Source organism: Simochromis diagramma, unplaced genomic scaffold, assembly GCF_900408965.1.
Source record: "Simochromis diagramma unplaced genomic scaffold, fSimDia1.1 OVJJ01000226.1, whole genome shotgun sequence".
NCBI classification, from domain to species: domain Eukaryota; kingdom Metazoa; phylum Chordata; class Actinopteri; order Cichliformes; family Cichlidae; genus Simochromis; species Simochromis diagramma.
The window spans coordinates 1-19,715 of NW_024386874.1; the positions used below are offsets into that span (position 1 = coordinate 1).

Sequence of the window (19,715 nt, forward strand, 5' to 3'; positions counted from 1 at the left end):
CATCCGTGGGTTATCGCACAAATTTGAAGACTCATTGTGTAACTCAGGATGTGACCCCTTATAATTAACGGAGGACAGAGAAGTTCTGTTGTTCCTGTCAAGTTAAAACCTGGTGAAAGTGCAATTCTAAGACTCTGGTCGTTGCTTAAGTGTATAGATAAAAAATCTTTTCTTCATACATTCTTTTCTTACTATATTAGTATAATCGCCAAATCGATCATTTCATATTTATCCCCTGAAACGATCTACATTAACTTTTTATCCCTAGAAATGTGTTTCCAGAGTCCCAGGTTTAGTGACTTCCTGTCCACCATCACATTAGCTGAGTAGTTGTCAAATTTGAGGGGAGCAGAGAAGATCAGACACCAGTCAGCAGGTCAGAGGCCATCTCTCATTTCACAAATCAATCACTTGATTTATAAATGGAACAAACACCCCATCAGACCAGGTAATGACCCATTATGAGACAACAGCCGTCTGAGAGGAGATGTTCTGTATCACAAAACATGGGAAACAAACAAACTCTAGGCATTCTGAAATATATAAAGCTAAAAAAACACAAAACCATATCAGATCCTGATGTAATTCATTTTGTTGTTGTCTTTATTATTCATTTAAAAAGAGGTCTAGAAAAAGTGTCCAGGAAGAGATTCTACTATTTATGCAGCACTGCCCCCGTGTGGCCACAAAGACACACAACAGCTTCATTTCTCAGCCTGTTGCCTTCTTTTTCCTTCATGATGTAAACAGTGAATGAACAGAAAGAAGTCAACCCATAAACTGTTAAACTGATACAACAGTCATGATGATTATGTAACAAGTTGTAGTTGACTTTCTGGTGGTCGTTTTGGTATACAATTTAAAAGCCATTTTCTTTTATAAATACACCATACACTTTGTTCTTGACCATTTCTTTTCCTCATATCCTTAATGGACAGTGGAGGAACACTACATCTAGCTTCTGTTTAACATTTATCCAGGCGCCCCCACACTGTACCTCTACAGAAACCAAGGGAGAGAGACAGACACACAAAGATTTCCACTTGAATCTTGATCTCAAAATAGAAAAAGTTTTATCACAAAATAATTACAAGAGCAAAAATAAAAACCAAAGACAAATGAAATAAAAGGGCAAGGCCCTGCGACTGAACACAGCACATCTTGCACACCTTTAAAATTCACAAATTTCAGTTTTCTTTGTCAGTCTGTGGTATTAAAAAAATCTCAACATGATGACCAATGTTTGACCTTTCACCTCTAGCATAGTTTTCTCTGGATTTCAATCTGGCCACTCCTGAAATGACATTTATCAGTGTATGTACAGCATCCATTTTTGGTTTAGACAGTCTGACACAGACCGTCTCCATGGCAACCTCCAAGACTCTTCTTTTCCTAAAAAAAAAAAAAAAAAAAAGTCTCTATATGACCACCAACAAACCTGTTACACCATATTTTTTCACCAGCTCACCTTTGCTGAAGGTTCTCATACAAATCTAAACATCTTTTGAGAAAGTCCACATCACTCTGATCTGTAATGAAAACAGAAAAACAATGACAACACCAGCAGAGGCCTCCGACATAAACCTGCCAACATAAATCTAGATAACTTTGCTTATTTATCTCTTAAAACATTCAACAAAGATTAAATTTCTAACAAATATACCAATATAAATATATATTCCAGAAACAGGACATTCCAGTTAGATCCTCTCCAAACTTATACTGGGCAGCTCAGCCCATCATCCACTTTTACAAAACAGAAAGCCGCCTGATACAACAGCCCCGAAAGTGACAAAAATCCACCTCCAAAAAGCAAAACTTCTCATAATGGAAAAACAAAAAAGATTGTCAATCCTATCAAACACTTTCTCTTAAGCTAAAGAAATTATTCCAACATCAAACCGTACAATTTACAAATAACTACCAAGTCTCTCATGAGAAAACTCTTGTTCACATTAGAGCTGTGTGGTACACAGTACGACTGATCCCTGTGAGTGATTCATTTCACAAAGTGTTTCGGCCTGGTGGCCAGTACTTTTGAAGGAAGTTAGTAATCTGTGCATAACAGAGCCACGTCTCCAGTTCTAAGCAGAGACAAATCTCTGTTTTTTAGGGAGAAGAGAGAGCCCCACACGATGACTCGATGCCAGTAACAGTCTTTTACAGAAGTCTGCAGGCAGCCCTCCCTGTGCAGGAGCCAGCTGACCAGCAGCAGCACTAATCTCCTCCAAAGAAAAGTTAGCATCCAGGACAGCTCTGTCCTCAGAGCTCAGCTGAGGAAGCCCCTGCAGCAGCTTCTCCACGCAAGCTTTATTACTTTACTCCATCCCTAACATGGTGGTGTAAAAGTCCACGGCATACTGACCTGCTCTGCATCCAGGAAAAACCACTAACGCCACATAAACTACACTAACAACACCATACACAATTACACTAACTCATCATCAGCCTCACAACACGCCACACATAAAAAAAACACAACTTTCAGCCAGACAAACCACACAGTCCACCAAACTTCCATCATTCACCAGAGAGAGGGAGAGATATAAAACGAGAGAGTTTAGTGGATGTGTGTTTGTGTGTGTGATACACACAATTTATGAATGTACTCTCCAATAAAGGTTATGTAGTTGATGAAAAGTGGCTTAGATTAAATGTTTACATTTCTTGTGCATGAAGTAAACTATAATATTTATATGTAAAATTCCACACCTACACCTGTGCGCCCTCACACTGCAGCACATTTTACTCCCCTGGTTGCAGAAACCGTTCTATATTTTGTCACAGCTGCAAAAGAAGCTCCACTCAAAGAAACTCAAAGATGATGGAGAGGAAGAGATTTCAGAACATGAGGCAGGAAGGTGGGGAGAGAGTGAGGCGGTATGGCACACAGGAAACGGTCGAGGGCAGACTCAAACCCAAGCTCCTGCAGTGGGAACTCTAACGTTTAGTACATGTGTCCCCACTCAGCCAGGTGAGATATAGCAGAACAATTCAGAGTCTGACAGTAAGGGTGACGACGAGCCTGACTGTTGGTCTGCTCCAAAACAAGCCCATAAGCAAGCTTTGAAATAATATGTTACAAAATTGTGAAACTGCGACATGAAATTTGATTTGAAAATGAAATTCATCCTGATCAGGAGCTGTTATGATCTAAATGGTGTTCTAGATCCAGTAAGCATTCATTCAACTTGTATGCAGCAAAATTAAAAATAAGTTACCACATGTTGTTTTTTAATTTGGTAAATAATTGATAAAATGTTAAAAGTACTGGTCGTACCTTAGCCACATGTTTTTTCTGTGTCCTGAGCTACAAGGTTTCTGGACAGGGTATTTTGCTATTATGTCAACTGTTCTTGGGGTAACTCTTCATCCTTGTCCTCTGATTGCTGTATTTGGGATTCCTGTTCGCTCACTTACACTTGATTCCACACAAAAGGATATTATAGCCTTCACATCCCTATTAGCGAGACGTCTAATATTGTTGCATTGGAAGTCTGTTAAGTATCCTACTGTTTCCCGATGGCTTGAAGATGTCATGTTTTTTTTAAAACTTGAAAAAATTAAACATACGTTGAGAGGTTGCACAGCCAAATTTTTTCCACAAGTGGCAACCCTTTATCTCTTATTTTGCTAGTCTAGAGGTATTGCCTGTTTAAATCTACTTTTGTTACTGTTATATTCCTCTAATATGTTTGATGGTTGTGTTGATCTGTGTGGGACTGGGGGGTGATTGTGTGTGTGTGTATATATATACACACACACATACATACATATATATATATATATATATATATATATATATACACATACACATATATATGTATATACATATATACACATATATATATATACACACATATACACACACACACACTTAGGAAAATGAAGAAAGGTTGACTGTATTTCAGTAACTACTTACAGAAAAAGATTGATAAGCAGAAAAAAAGAAACAAACTTTAATTGTTTCTGATTAGAAGCTGTACAATCCGGACTGACTTTAACAAATGTGCTATAGGCTCAGCTGGAAAATAGTGAGCTTTAAAAAGACTGATTTTGTTCCAAAGGCTTGCACAGACCTCAACCAATCCTAAGGCTAATTAGCACGGCTAGAATTTTAAAAACATTTGTTAAATGTTGTCATTGCTAACATATAGCTGTTTTAGAGCATGGTGAGTAGCGAGAATGCAAAGTTATTGTTACCTCTAAAAAGAAAAATGTGAAGATGTGATGTTAGCATGAGCTATATAGTATCTCCAAAAGTTGATTCTGTTCATCTGGACTTTACGTTTTGTGGGAAAAACGTTTCGTCACTCATCCAATTGACTTCTTCAGTCTCAGCTGACTGCAGGTTTCCCCAATCTTATAAACAGTGCATGTATATGGTTACCTGCCCCCTTGCAAAACTTTGCTAGACCCGTCCCTGCACAGTTACCAGCTGTCAGTAAAAAAGGATCCTGATGTTATTTGTCTCTCAGAAACAGTTCATAACTTCCCTTCAACTTATTCATGTCACCTAAAAGGTAAACCTGTTTCTCCATCACCTGTTCAGCTCTGATGATTCAGTAAGGACATCTCCTGGTTTCATCTTCACGTTTCCCTCTCACCATATATCCAAACCGATATCATGACCAGCAGCTGTTACAGCTGTGGCTCCAGCCAACATCAGCTGATACTAGAAAGTAATATTAAATAAATTCTAACAGCAGCTGATCAAGTTTTAACCTGCTGCTGTTGTTTAGAGCGACCACCGCTGGTTTCCTCTTTCTGGCTCGAAATGCGCGATAAACAAACAAGAGAGAAAAGCGATCAGCTGATCATTGATCAGTTTCATCATTTAAGTAGCAACAGGAGAGAGAGGGAGAGAGAATGGGAGAAGAAGAGGCCGCTGGCCACGTAAAGACACAGAAGAACTCCAGCTTTGTGTATTTTTTTTTTCATTCAAGCTGGAGTCCGGGACAAATCGGGTTCCTTTTCAATACGAGACGCGGCCGGTCAGGCGGCCACCACGGGTCTCTCCTCCTCCTTCCTCCCCTTTCCCTCATCCACCTGCTGTACTCAAAATTTGTACTCAAGTACAAGTACTGTTACACTGGTTAAATTGTACTCAATTACAAGTAAAAGTACTGGTGTTAAAAAATACTTGAGTAAAAGTACAAAGTACTCTTCTCAAAAACTAGAGTATTAATTACTTTTTAACAGACTGATGTTTTATTCTGTCGTCAATAGCAGGCATTCAACTCGATTCACCAGTATAAATATTTATGTTCAAAGCACATTTCTCAGATGAACAAGGTATAGAAAGGTAACTTGTTTTGTAAATAAATGTAGATATAAAAGAAGGAATTTTATTTGTTAAAACAATGACAAATATGTTTCTGAACATGCGTAGAACCGTTTAAACTTTTCCCCATACACTGAACAACAGGCAGGTGAGTGTCTTAAACTCTTAGCATTTCTGTCACACTTTACTTTCTGAACCTTTTGTTCAGTTTCAGCAAGAGCTGGTTTTCTAAATTAACAGAGGCAATCCGACTTCGTTTGGCTGTGAAGAGTAGACCAGCACAGCTAAAAAGTCGTTCACACGCAGCAGAAGCAGGCAGAGCTGTGTTCAGTTTAAGAGAGAGGTTTTTGATACCTGAGAAGGAGTGCAGCAGCTCCATGGTGTCTGTGGCACAAGCAAGGTAATCATCAAGCTCAACTGCACTTTGCAGCCTTCTGGAGATTGGTCTGGAGAAGAATTCATCTTCATCAGATGACTCTCTTTGCTGATCCTCACTCTCATGCTCTGTCGTTTCAAGATGTTGTTTGATGTATGTCAAGGCTGTAATTGCAAGTAGATAACACAATTTTGTTATTTACATTTCAGTGATTATTCCTGAACACAAATTTTAAAACGACAAATTCTCAAAAAGGATTGTTTAGTATTCAGGACAGACCATCAATAACTTACAATGTATTAGGTGAAATACTCACTTAAGCATGTGTTCAAATGTAAAAATACACAAAAATGGGATCACATGAATCCTTACCAGCCTCTGTTACATCTGCTCTGTCAGTCCAGGAAGTCTTGAACTTGGGTAAGAGGACTGCAGCTGCAGCCAACTCTGGATCCTCCATCATCGCTCCAAAACGCTTTTGAAGGCCATTTTGCAGGACTCTGATGAGTGGCACGCATGTCTTGCTTGATGTCTCCAGCTTGCTAAGTTTGAACAGTAGTTGTTGGATTACTGGCAGGACCCATCCCATAAAGGAAGTGGACTCAGACTGAAGAATGTTTGAAGCTTTCACCAGTGGCTTCATGGTGGTACAGTACTCCCTAAGGAATGCAACTTCTGCAGGACTCAACCTGTAAGACACAACAACAAAACCCACCATGACTATAACAGGGATCTTCTGATTTAATATTAAGAGTCTGCTCACGTTTTTAACCATCCATTAAGGAAAATTCACAAGATTTGCAACCATATTGGTAGGTGTCCAATTTTACTCACATTTTCACCTTGAACTCCTCACAAATGCTCCTGATGGCATTTTCCCCCTTCTCATCAATGATGCGTATTATCCTTTCAATGGCAAGGTAGGTTGAATTCCATTGTGTTGCATTGAGACGAATGATCTGTAGTTCACACTTGTCCTCTACCACTTCATTAGCCAAATGAGTTTTGTTCCAAATGGCCTGGCATTTTGCAAAGCATGCACGGGAGAGCCTCTTGTAGGTTTCATTCATGCTCTCTGCTAGGGCAGCATCAGATGTTGCCACAAGGTTTAGCAGGTGACATGCACATCGCTGATGAGGCGGGAGTTGATACTCCAAACCAGAGTCTTCATCAAGAATTGCACTTGCCTCATGGTAGTCAATATGGTCAGTCAGGTCAATAGTTTCTGGGTCTGCTTCATCTTCAGCTTCATCTGCATCATTTTGTGCCCCAAACAGTGGATCCAACTTTGTCAAGGCCTTCCACATATCAGTTGTGGTTCTTACAACTTTGCCTCTAATCTTGTATTGGCAATGGATATCATCAAGCGCACCAGCAAGCATGTCAAATGTGTGAGACCCTCTCAATCTTTTGCATGCTGGTGCTGCAGATCTTCTTTCCAGGGACTCTTCCTCCAATGGCATGTGACTCCAAGGTAACTTTTCTGATGACCAACAATCAGTAGTGGTAGCAACAAATTTGACTTTATCCAATGCTGCAACCAAAGTCATCTTCATGTGATCAGCAGCTTCACAGATTCTGGCACGGACAGTGGGTCTGGAGATGACTTTGGCTTGAGGTTGTAATGTGGTAACCAATTCTTTGAAAGATGGCTGTTCTACCACTGCAAATGGCTGTAGACCCTCACATATGAAATTGATGACAAGCATGTCAACAGTTGCTTGTGGAACATGTTTGTTTGCAGCTCTCAACATCAGGTCTGGTAACTTGGCTTGTGTATTTGCTGAGAGCTTGTTTGGTGTGGCTGTGGTCTTTCGCTGACGAGATGTTGATGCCACAGTGATATTGTACTGCTCAATCTTCGATGGATGTTTCCTCTGTAGAGATAAATATTATCATACGTCAGGTTCATACATTACTTCATAACATCACTGTGATTAACACTACAGGAAAACATTTTTAAAACATCATTCAACTAGACATGAGCTAATCTCTGATTGTTTAGCATAGTATAAAAGAGTGGTGAATTTGGTCAAATCTTGCAGATATATTGCTGTATTTATTTACAAATGTAAACCAATTTTGAACGATCATTGTGTAACCGAGGACAAGGGATGAGTACACGGGGCAAAGAAATAATTGATCATTTATTTATTATATGAGTTAAAAGTACAAATTCCCAGTCGTTTCCAGACAGGACTTACAACACATCCCGCTGATATCCCAGCTGCACACGAGACTTACCACACAAACTGTGCGAAATAACACTGCAAACCCGTCACACCCCGCTTAGCGACACTGCAATCGTGGCACACACTGCAAACAATTCGGGTCTCAGCGCAGCTGGGAATCAGTGCTATGTATGGCCTGTGATCTGAGAGATAAAGGGAAGTGGCACAAACAATTAAAATAAATGAAAAACAAAAGAGAGGTTAGTCCGCCCTTACAAAACTTACTCTCAATCGATAACCGCCTCTACGGCTGGACGGACTAACCAAAACAAAATTACAAATCAATCAAAAGAACAAAAAAGGACAGCAGAGACAGCACAGAATATTGATCAGTTTCCCTGCGCGCAGTCGATCTAGGGCTTGATCAATTCTTCTATTAAAATTCGTGGTCACACGACAGTATACCCACTCGCACCTGAGTGAATTAATTGCCTCTGGTTTTTTCCACAGAAGGGCGCTGACTTCACCCCACACACCCACTACCTTTTCACAGCTCTTCAGCCAATCACCTGGCAGAGAGCAACAAACTGCCAGGTGACACTTGTTACAACCCTCCCCTTCAAAGGGCATCGGCGACCCGACGATGAGCTGAAAAGAGAGCACACTTAAAATTTTGCTCATTTTATAATGGATTGTGGCAATTTAAATGGGTTTGAGTGCTGTCCAGCAGTCTTCCTCATTGACCTACGAGACCCTTGCGTCAAGCTGGCAACATCTTCCTCCCCAGGTTCTAGGTCCCCAGAACAATCCAAATGGGGCACCCCCACATGTGTGGGACTCAACGTCCCTTCCTCCAACACTGCAGAATCGCCTCCATCTCCCTGTTCTGTAAACACCTGTTCCACTTCATCAACCATACTGACGTTTGTGGCCAACATTCCAGTTAGATCATCCTGTTTTGACATTTGTAGGCCACTATCTTGGTCTCCATCCAATTCCCTGATTGGAATGTTTCTCAACTCAGTTCGATGTACTTGTCGAAGTGGACCAGTGTGCCCAGCAGGAGCGACTGAATATACTACGCCATGACCAGGAGGAGGGTCGCACTACTTGAAAGGGCGTGGGATCCCAAAAATCTTGAATCTTATTGCGACCTCTTACAGAGTGGTTTCTCATATACACCAAATCGCCCTGCTCCAAATCAGGACTAGCACATTTAGAGGAATTCAAATCTCTCTGAACCCTTCTCCTTTCTAACCGTTGCTGCACAACATCATATGCAGCAGCCAAGGACTTTTGGTGTTCCTGTACCCACTCTTCAAGAGTGACGTCCTCATCAACTTCACTGCCAGCACCCAACCAAAAATCCACTGGCAACCGTGGCTCTCGCCCGAACATCAAATAATATGGAGTCATGCCAGTTGTCTGATGTACTGTGGTGTTATACGCATATGTGACTTGGGAGAGGTGCCGCGGCCACCGGCGCTTTTGTTCAGGAGGCAGGGCACGCAGCAAGTCATGAAGTGTACGATTAAATCGTTCACATTGACCATTACCTTGTGGATGATAGGGTGTCGTCCGACTCTTCTCTATCTTATAAATTTTACACAGCTGTTGCACCAAAGCGCTTTCAAAATTTCGCCCCTGATCAGAATGTATACGGCTTGGAGGCCCAAATAAATGAAACCAATGCTTCACTAAAGCCTCTGCCACTGTACTGGCTCGCTGATCTTTTGTAGGAACAGTCTGAGTATATTTAGAAAAGATGTCAGTCATTACCAAAATATTCTCTTTACCATCAGTTGAGGGTTCAAGTACTGTAAAATCAATTGCCAAAATTTCATGAGGCCGAGATGCAGAAATACTACCCATAAAGGTTTTAATCTTTGGCACAACGGCCTTAGAAAGAACACACCTTTCACAATCTCTGCACCATCTCTCAATATCTGCATACATGTGCGGCCAATAATATCGCGAGCGCACCAACTGCAGTGTACGCTCAACCCCTTGATGGCCATGCTCATCGTGGAGTAAACAAAGGATGCGACTCTGTAAACACTGTGGCAGCACCAGCTGGTCAACCTCCCTCACTCCATCAGGAGTATGAGTGCAGCGATACAACACAGACTCCCTTTGTTTCATCCGCCCCCATTGACGGACCAATTCCCTCGAACCCTTACCAAGACCATCTCTTTCCTTTGAATCTGGCAACCTGGCCACCTCCCAATACTTTAAGAAGGGACCAATCACAGGGTCTTGTTTCTGTAACGTACAGAGATCAGAGAAAGAACAACCCGGTAAAACACTTATCTCTGCCTGAACACTGGGAATCATCTCACACTGCACTCCAATATCATTAGATAATGGACCATCCAATTCCATTACAGTTCCATGTAGGCGGGACAATGCGTCTGCATTAGCATTCTGAGCCCCAGGCCGGTATTTTATGGTCAAATCAAAAGCGGCCAGCTCTGATGCCCACCTCTGTTCTGTGGCACCTAGCTTTGCCGTGGACAGATGGCTTAGTGGGTTATTATCTGTAAATACAGTGCAACGATGACCCAAAAGATACTCCCTAAACTTTTCAGTGACGGCCCACTTGAGAGCTACAAGCTCAAGCTTCATGGAACTATAATTTCTCATATTCCTCTCTGTAGGCTTTAAGCTCCGACTGGCAAAAGCTATTGGCCGCAATTTACCCTCATACTCCTGGGAAAGCACTGCCCCTAGACCCCCATAGCTTGCATCTACTTCCAATGTAAATGGCTTCTGAAAATCAGCAAAAGCAAGTACTGGTGCAGAAACCAGAGCAGCCTTGAGCTGATGAAAACTTTGTTCACACTCCAAATCCCAAGAATCCAATAACGGTTTTGGGGGGGTCCTACCTTTTCTACCTGGAGGGAGGAGTGCAGAGACCAATCTATGCAAGGGAGCAGCCATGCGTGAAAAACCAGCTATGAATCTCCTATAATAACTAGCAAATCCTAAAAAGGAACGCAGTTCTGCTAGATTGCTGGGCATTTTCCAATCCCGCACTGCAGCTATTTTATCTGGATCAGTAGAAACTCCTTCGGCAGAGACCACATGCCCCAAATATTTCACTTGCCTCTGGAAAAACTGGCACTTGGAGAGTTTCACTTTAAGCCCCTCTTTATCCAGACGAGAGAAGATTTCTTCCAACCGCTCCAAATGCTGTTGCACGGAGGATGAAAAAACAATCACATCATCCAAATACAAAAGCACCGACTGATGTCTGCAATCTCCAAACAAACGCTCCATCAGGCGCTGAAATGTACTGGGTGCATTACACAAACCAAACGGCATGCGGTTGAACTCAAACAAACCAAATGGGGTACAAAATGCAGTTTTAATCTTATCCTTCTCAGCCATTTCCACCTGATTATAACCACTAGCCAGGTCCAAAGTGGAAAACCACTGAGCACCAGTCAAAGCATCCAAGGATTCTTCAATCCTTGGCAGAGGAAATGCATCCTTTCTGGTCTTGGCGTTTAACTGTCTATAATCAACACACATGCGTAGACTTCCATCCTTCTTTTGAACAAGAACTATTGGGGATGAGTACGGACTACTACTTTCTCTGATGATGCGAGCTTGCAGCAGCTGTTTGATATGATCCCTTGCCAGTTCATACTGAGACGGAGGGATTCGCCTGTATGGTTGTCGCACTGGTGTTTCATCTATCAAAGGAATTTCATGAGTGATCAATTTACTACAACCAACATCCAACTCATTCTTGGCAAACACGCCGCTATACTTCTGCAATAAAACTTTTGCTTGCAGTTTCTCGCTCTCCTCAAGACTTTCAAATTCAGGCAGATCCAATTCCGCTGCATTGTCTGCCATTGTATGACTGGAAATATAAGCTGTACAACACTGTGAATTTACAGAGACCTGTATTTCAGAGTTACCCTCTGCTAGCACACTGGCCAGTTGAACTGTAGCAATCACCCGACGAGGTGTCAACCAGACATCAGTTTTACCCACATTAGTAACTGGAACTAAAGCCTCCCCTCCTTCTCCCTTTACCAATGAAGGAGACACCAATAGGCCTTCCGGGAGAAAACCATCATCAGGCCCGAGGGGTTCAATCAAGAGGTCAATAGGTGTATTCACAGGCATCTTTGGACAGGTAACAGGAACATAACTTTGCGTTCCAGCTGGAACACAGAAAGACTTCTTACCCTGTACTCTAACACGATGGGGTTCAGGAGAATTTGCCATGGCCTCCATCATTTGGCAGTATCTCAACGCTCTTCTCCAACCACGTGGCGCAGTCTTCAAAACTGGAGCTTCCCAGAGGTCAGAACCATATTGTTTACACAATTCAGAGTAAAGGGGGTTCAATACATTCATTCCTAACACACCAGGTACAGATGTCTTTTTCTGTGCCATGTGGCTATCTGTTGGATCTCCCACAATCAACACCCCTCGACGAGGTAGGTGAATTCCCAGGATTGTAACATCCAACTCAATATACCCAGAATAAGGGATTTGTAGGCCATTAGCTGCTTTAAGTCCCAACCAACCACAGTCTTTAAGCTTTTATCACTGAGATGAGAAAAGTTATTTTTAAAAGAGCTTTCTGTGATTGTTGTGACCATGGACCCTGTGTCCAGCAGACATGAAATAATAACCCCACCCAAATCAACCTCCCCTTCCAAGCATTCACCAACTAGATGACCGAGTTCTACATTACTGGAGCCTTGCAACCCTCCCACCAGTGTGTGGCTCTGTGCACTGGTGGGTACTAGTTTTTCCGCCGCCCCAGTAGTTTGGCCATCAGCCCTAGCTGCTCTTTCATGCTGATTTCCATCAGAATTGGGTAATGTCGGGCAAAATCGGGCAATATGTCCAATTTGCTCACACCTAAAACAAATGGGTTTACCATTCACCGTCCTTCTACGTCGAAAAGTGTGATTGCTAGAAGCAGCCACCTCCTGTGGGTTTAATGCCTTAATGACCAACTCTAATTGTGTCTGTTGGGCTTTAAAAAGGGACACCAACTCAGCATATTCTGATGTTCTAGAATCTACACTTTCACAAGAAGCTTGCATATCTGCAGAGACTGAAACAGACTGATTATATCTAGACCTAAAAGGCTGATTCTCATGCTGTGCCATCCACCTGGTCGCTTCGGCTCTCGCCTCACGAATCGTCCACTGTGGGTTGGCATTAATCAAATCTCTCAGCCTGATCCTCAATGTCAGATCTCTAACACCATCACAAAATTGATCACGCAGATCTTTTGAAGCTTTTCTTGCAGCTTCCTCATCCGTTTTAATAATCTGGTCCATTAAGGCCATCAAGGAATGAGAAAAGTCAATTAAGGACTCGCCTTCTAATTGTTTGCGATTGAAAAATCTGCGTTGCAAAGAAATGTGGGAATCTAAGCAACTATACATTTCTTTCAGTGTATCAAAAATTTTCTCAACATTTTCTTTCTGTTCCTTTGGCAAAAACTTTATCTCAGTGCGTGCAGTACCCTCTAAATGGTTAAAAATGATTTGAGCTTGCTCTTTTTCTGTTCTGCCTCGCGTGCGCACAAAGTCTCTCATTTGCTCAATCCACTCATCTAGAGTCAGTGAGCCCATATTGTCCAACTTCCCTGAAAATGTTGGCAACTTTCTATCCTGCTGTACGTATACCACAGGATTGGGTCTCACAGTCTCTGATTCACTTCCTGTAACTCCTGTTGATGTAGAGGGCCTCTCTGTACCCACAGATGCTGTTTTCAAGTCTCTAAGTTCATTCTCCAACTCCTGTATACGTTGGGCCATTGTTTGTTGCTCGCTTCCCTCCATGATGGCGATCGAGACCTGGCTGCTCCTTCTCTCCAATCTTACAAACCTGTCCCTGCTGTCCTTACAAAATAACAAAACAAAATGGCCACTCCCTTGAATCCTGTCGACAACGCCAAAATGTAACCGAGGACAAGGGATGAGTACACGGGGCAAAGAAATAATTGATCATTTATTTATTATATGAGTTAAAAGTACAAATTCCCAGTCGTTTCCAGACAGGACTTACAACACATCCCGCTGATATCCCAGCTGCACACGAGACTTACCACACAAACTGTGCGAAATAACACTGCAAACCCGTCACACCCCGCTTAGCGACACTGCAATCGTGGCACACACTGCAAACAATTCGGGTCTCAGCGCAGCTGGGAATCAGTGCTATGTATGGCCTGTGATCTGAGAGATAAAGGGAAGTGGCACAAACAATTAAAATAAATGAAAAACAAAAGAGAGGTTAGTCCGCCCTTACAAAACTTACTCTCAATCGATAACCGCCTCTACGGCTGGACGGACTAACCAAAACAAAATTACAAATCAATCAAAAGAACAAAAAAGGACAGCAGAGACAGCACAGAATATTGATCAGTTTCCCTGCGCGCAGTCGATCTAGGGCTTGATCAATTCTTCTATTAAAATTCGTGGTCACACGACAGTATACCCACTCGCACCTGAGTGAATTAATTGCCTCTGGTTTTTTCCACAGAAGGGCGCTGACTTCACCCCACACACCCACTACCTTTTCACAGCTCTTCAGCCAATCACCTGGCAGAGAGCAACAAACTGCCAGGTGACACTTGTTACAATTGCAAAAAACATGAATTTCTGTATACATTCCAAGTTCTGTAATCTGTATACTATCTGTAAAAAGAGTATCGACCAATGTATCAGTATCTAAATTTTTAAGTCCTTTTTATCAGTATCACCCTAAAGTTTTCAGTATTAGTCAGGTCCTAAAAATACTAAGAGAGCAAAATATGTGTATATAGCAAATGTAATTTAAGGAAAGGGATCACATACACAAAAATGCTGCCCATACAGCTAACAAATAAAAACAATCCACATTATGTTCTTTAAAAAAATATATCATATTGGGAAACATATAACCCTACTGATTAAGAGCCACGTCACTATGATAGACCTATATCAGGCCAATGATCCTGATCAACTGATCCATCAATCGGGCTCTGGTACATGTCAGCTGAGAGCTGGAAGATTAATTTGAGATGCAGCTCAGCACTGTGTTCAAATTTTGTTTTTGTTTTTTATATAGGCCAGCTGATTGTAGGCCTGTGAGTTTTAAATGACTACAAATTTAATTTATTGTAATGACGGTGGTTATCCAAATAATAAGCTAAAACATTCCTACGAATTTAGCTCAATTATGCATGCACACACGCACATTAGCTAGCTCCGTCTTATTTTAATATCAGGCTAACCAATGGCGGTGACAATATCTCAGCCAAACTAATAACCTTAACACACATGAAAAATAAGAAGGCAATATTGTACACGTATAGTTGTAAAACCTCTTACCTCAATGTGTTTTTTTTTTTTTAGATTAGACGCTGAAGTCTTGTAAGCTGAAATGACTGTAGAGTTCAAACAAAGTTTGCACTGCATCTGGACGCTGTCTCCTTTTCTCCCTCTGCATATGAAAAATTCCTCCAGGTATGGCCACGGGCACACGTCCTCCGTCTTTTCTACGTCGTTTTCATGGTTGACAGTGTTGTCCTCTGTCACCATTTTGGCTTCTTTGTCTCCACATCTTCCGTCTATAAAGTCGTTTGTACTCCACCATGTAGCACCTCCAGACACCTGTGCCTGCTGCTGCAGCAGAGTTTATTCTTTGCTTACGTCTTAAATTGGCCGGTCGGGAGTGCACGGCTTTATTGGCTGCAAAAATGCAGACGAAAGGTTTGAATATTAATTCAAATTGTGGGCGTACTCAGTATATTACATGGTGTAAGTTGTACTCAAGTATGAGTAAAATTACACACTTGAAAAATTACTCATAAAAGTACAAGTACCCAAAAAATCTACTTAATTACAGTAACGTGAGTATTTGTAATTCATTACTTCCACCCCTGACAGTAAATGACCATAAATTAACTGTAAATTACACTGCGGTGAGCTCCATTCATATCCGGTTGTTCAGTGATGACGCCACGAATCCTACTTCCGGGGTCTAAAGTAGTCTGCGTTTAATATGTCTTTTGTGTTGTTAACATGTTTAATGTTATGTATTTTTTTCTATTTGATCTCAAAAGAAAGGGAGGTCAACAGGGATCACTGACTGTCAGTGATCCCTGTTGACCTCCCTCGGCTTTTATTACCGCTAATCATTTATTTAAGCTCAGTTTTTAAAACCTTAGGATGTAACTACAGCCCAGCCCATGCAGCAGTATATGAATGACTAACCTCGTATTTTGGATGGATTATCTCAGTTGTTCTCCTGGCGGCCCATCGCGTATAGGTGTAACGGAGAAACAGCCAATCAAATCGCAGCTTTTCGGGCATTGGAAAAAAATGGGTTGTTTTTTTTTACACTGAACTGTCTGAGCGCGGGTTCGAGTCCTGGTTGGGACAAAGGTTGTGTTACATTATCAAAAGTTAAACACCATTTTCAATTTACTTATTGTGGATAACATTTATTTTTCACTTTGCTTTTAATTTTTATTTCATTATCATTTTATTTATATTATATAGTGTTATGGCCTGTGGAGCAATTTTTCTGCATTACGTACCTATACTGTCACAAAGTACATAACTGAGACTAAACTGTATCATGACAGTCTTGAGATGATACATACCAGACATATAGTCTACAATTATGCAGACATCCAACTTTTAATACAAAGACTAAAGCTAAAACTATAATACAGATACATTCTGATGACATAGAAAATGATGCTTATACATAATTTAAACAAGGCATGTCTGTAATAAGTCATCTGTCTGCTTCCTGGTGGCTGTTAGTTTATATCTATTCATTTTCCAGCACAAACTCAGTACTGACATCATTACTTTATTCCAGTCATGCTCTTGCCAGCCTCCACTCTGCATGCTTTAAATCTGTTGCTCTTCTGCTTCTGCCATTCTGTGTTTCAGATCCTCAGCTATGCAGCCCGCCTCCTCTCCTTTCTCCTCCTCACCGTGGTCACTCAGAACCCTGTCCCAGCCTCCATCTTCATCACTACCAGCATTTTGACTCTGGGGTGTGGCTTATGCAAAATCCTGTCACTGCTGAGATTTCTTCTGCTATGATGGGTCATTGGAGTCTAACTGCCTAACAGTTACATTTATTTCTGTATCTCAATAAATCATGTTCGGTTTTTCCACATGATCTCTCCTTATTGAACTGCTTTTGTAGATAAGCTTCAAGCCAGAAAGCAACAATACCTAAACCAAAAATATTATCATCAGAAGTGAGAAAGTGTCTGGACTATCTCCAGCTGTGTTGCATGTATTAAAGATAACTTCAGACACTGTCTGGTTGTCATGTCTGAAACAGGCTGTATAGTCACACAGATAAAAGACAGCAGTCATGTTTCTAATATTACAAATCAACCAGAAAGATTATAAAGATAAAAGCTGTGAGACCCCACTAGAGAAAGGATGGCTTGTTATCATTACATGAAGTGATTTAGAAATAATATGTAAGCTTTCAGGGCCGCACTCACAGCTTTTTAAAACTGATTACCTGATGGTGAGCACACACAGGTATATAAACATACAGGTGAACTCTAAGAGGTTATAAAGAAGAGAGCTGTGCTGCTATTTTTACAGAACACAATTTATTCACATTTTTATATTTACAATCAGTTTTTATTTATATAAACAAAATAAACATTACAAAACTAGAACAAAACTATCTTATGTACAATATCAACAGTTTCTCCCCTATTTCCTCTTTTCTTCCACCCATCTTTGTCTCTCTGCCTCGTAGAAAGGAGACTCCTGAATCTCCTTCCAGGTGCTCTTGGCTCGTGAGCCAAAGCCAACCAGCTGATCATCCTCAGAGGCTTCTGCAGCAACACTCACTCTGCTGGTCTTGCAGTTCAGAAGAGTCTTTATCTCTGTAAAGCTGAGGGCTACTGTACAAATGAATGCAAGCTCTCCTTGCCATGCCCTTCTTCCACAGAGGTCCCTGCAGCCTCTTCCTTCTGGAGATCTTTGATCAGGTACATGGTGTACCCGACATCATTCCCCAGAAGCCACCGGAAAGATTTCCCTTTATACTTTCCAAACTGCAGAATGTACTCTCCCTGCACTTCCTTCATGTCAGACTCATCCCCTCCTCTCTGATAGATGACAGTCAGAGCATTCTGATGTACAACATCCTCCCTCACAGGTGCAGACTTGTCCTGCAGTTTGGGGTCATTTTTAATCCGTCGAGCTTCTTTTGACGGGTCCTGGAGAAGGTATCCAAGTGGCCCCTTGCGGAACAACCACAGAGATTTTCCCTGGATATGGCGCAACTTTCTTCTGCATCTTGACAAGCAGTGAAAAAATAAACAATTATATTAAACAAAATTGATTCCAAACACAAACAAAGACATTTCAGGTTATAATCTTGCTGCTGGGTTTACACAGCAGGATGCAGGAGAACAATAACGAGACTCAATTTGAAAGAACATTGACAACATTTGGGATAAAAGTGTTTTTTCCTCCTGGTATAACAAACTGTTCTGTCTGTAAATAAAAACCTTTCATGGTTGAATGATTATTGGCATATCTGCAAAATTTGTGGTAACTGCTTAGTAGTCATGGCACATAAGAATTGCTGGTAGATTAACAACATATATGTATTTAAGCTATCGTGTTTATTCATACACGAGTGGGCATTGCTCATGTTAGAGATATCAAAACAGATTTTCGCATTGATAAGGTGACTGACCATTACAACATGAAAGCAATACATTTTCTTTTAAAGCAGGTTCAGTCATTTAGCATGTCATCTCATAACAAGACACTTATTGGTTATTTAATTGTACCACATTATAGTAATGTCAGTGTCACAGCAGTCGGAAACCTACAAAGTTTATTTAATGGCAAAACACGTCAATGAAACATGCAATTTATTTAAGGATCACGTTCATTCATTTTTTACCGTGCCACTTTACAACAGCAGATAAACTCCCACCGTCTTTAACTGAGCGATGGATGCTTCGTAAATGCAATCGCAACACGCCTATTACCTGTAATATACACCTGTAAATGTATTCTGTTGGTTTACTGTTATTTCAAACGACGTTTCTTACCTTTGATCAATGAATGAGGAGCGTTGGGATGTGTTGCGAGCGTTGAGTTACTTGTTTTCTCTCAGAAAAGTGTCAAATTTTAAGCCTTCAAATCAAAGTAACACCTTTTTTTCATATTCATACACCAGTCGTTATATTTCTACACCTCTCCCGGAATTTAAAACATACAACAATTTACGGGAACAATCTTGGAATCACACTATTTGATCACGTTAGAACTTGAATTCACACTGGAACTTGTTAAATTATACAGTAATTTACATTTAAAGAAATTTTCAAACTTACCTGCAGCGAGTCCAGGTGACAGTCGGGGAGTCCGGGTCCACGGCGAGCCATCTTCAAACTTGAAAAACAAAAACAAGTACAAACGATCCACAGATGAAGTACTTGTTGTGCTCTCAAGTTAAATCCGCTTTTAGTAAAATGTTTTGCAAAACTTAGCTTTACACAGGCTGAGGTTGGAGCAGGTCGAAACAAGTCCACGAGCAAGTGTAAACGGACGTTGGAACCTTGTGCAGCATTTATATACCCTCGGCGGCCATGGTTACGGTTGTCAACGTGTACACGTGCACGTGATAGAACTATCCGATTGTTCAGTCTGACGTCACTAGCCGTGTCTGGGTCTAAACTCCGCTGCAGGTCCATATATCAAACGATCACTATGGCATTACTGAGAGTTGAAAAACTGTCTAAAGTCTTTCATCTTAATAAAATGTCAGCCTTCTGCTCTACCAGGTTGTACAATTGAGTTTAACTCCAGGCATCCATGAAAACGGAATTTATGACATTTAACGGAGTTAG

The 19,715-nt window shown here is 41.2% G+C and overlaps 1 protein-coding gene across 1 annotated transcript; it reads right to left on the bottom strand.

The window, feature by feature from the left end:
* Positions 1–582: 582 nt before the first annotated feature.
* Positions 583–15,319, bottom strand: LOC120733567 (E3 SUMO-protein ligase ZBED1-like). The gene is made up of 6 exons (XM_040031859.1): positions 15,187–15,319; positions 6,495–7,537; positions 6,033–6,349; positions 5,639–5,824; positions 1,469–1,529; positions 583–1,392 (listed from the first exon to the last, which is right to left on the bottom strand). Exons 1-6 carry the CDS (start codon positions 15,271–15,273, stop codon positions 1,188–1,190), a joined length of 1,899 nt encoding a protein of 632 aa, XP_039887793.1. The 5' UTR covers positions 15,274–15,319; the 3' UTR covers positions 583–1,187.
* Positions 15,320–19,715: the final 4,396 nt, after the last annotated feature.

What these genes read in the sequence shown, in the direction of transcription:
- LOC120733567 (XM_040031859.1), bottom strand. Translation starts at nt 15,273, where the DNA reads ATGCAGTGCAAACTTTGTTTGAACTCTACAGTCATTTCAGCTTACAAG. An exon ending in AAAAAAAAAAACACATTGAG is followed by an intron (nt 7,538 to 15,186) that starts GTAAGAGGTTTT and finishes TTATCTCTACAG; the next exon opens with AGGAAACATCCATCGAAGAT. An exon ending in GCTGCTGCACTCCTTCTCAG is followed by an intron (nt 1,530 to 5,638) that starts GTATCAAAAACC and finishes TTTTCATTACAG; the next exon opens with ATCAGAGTGATGTGGACTTT.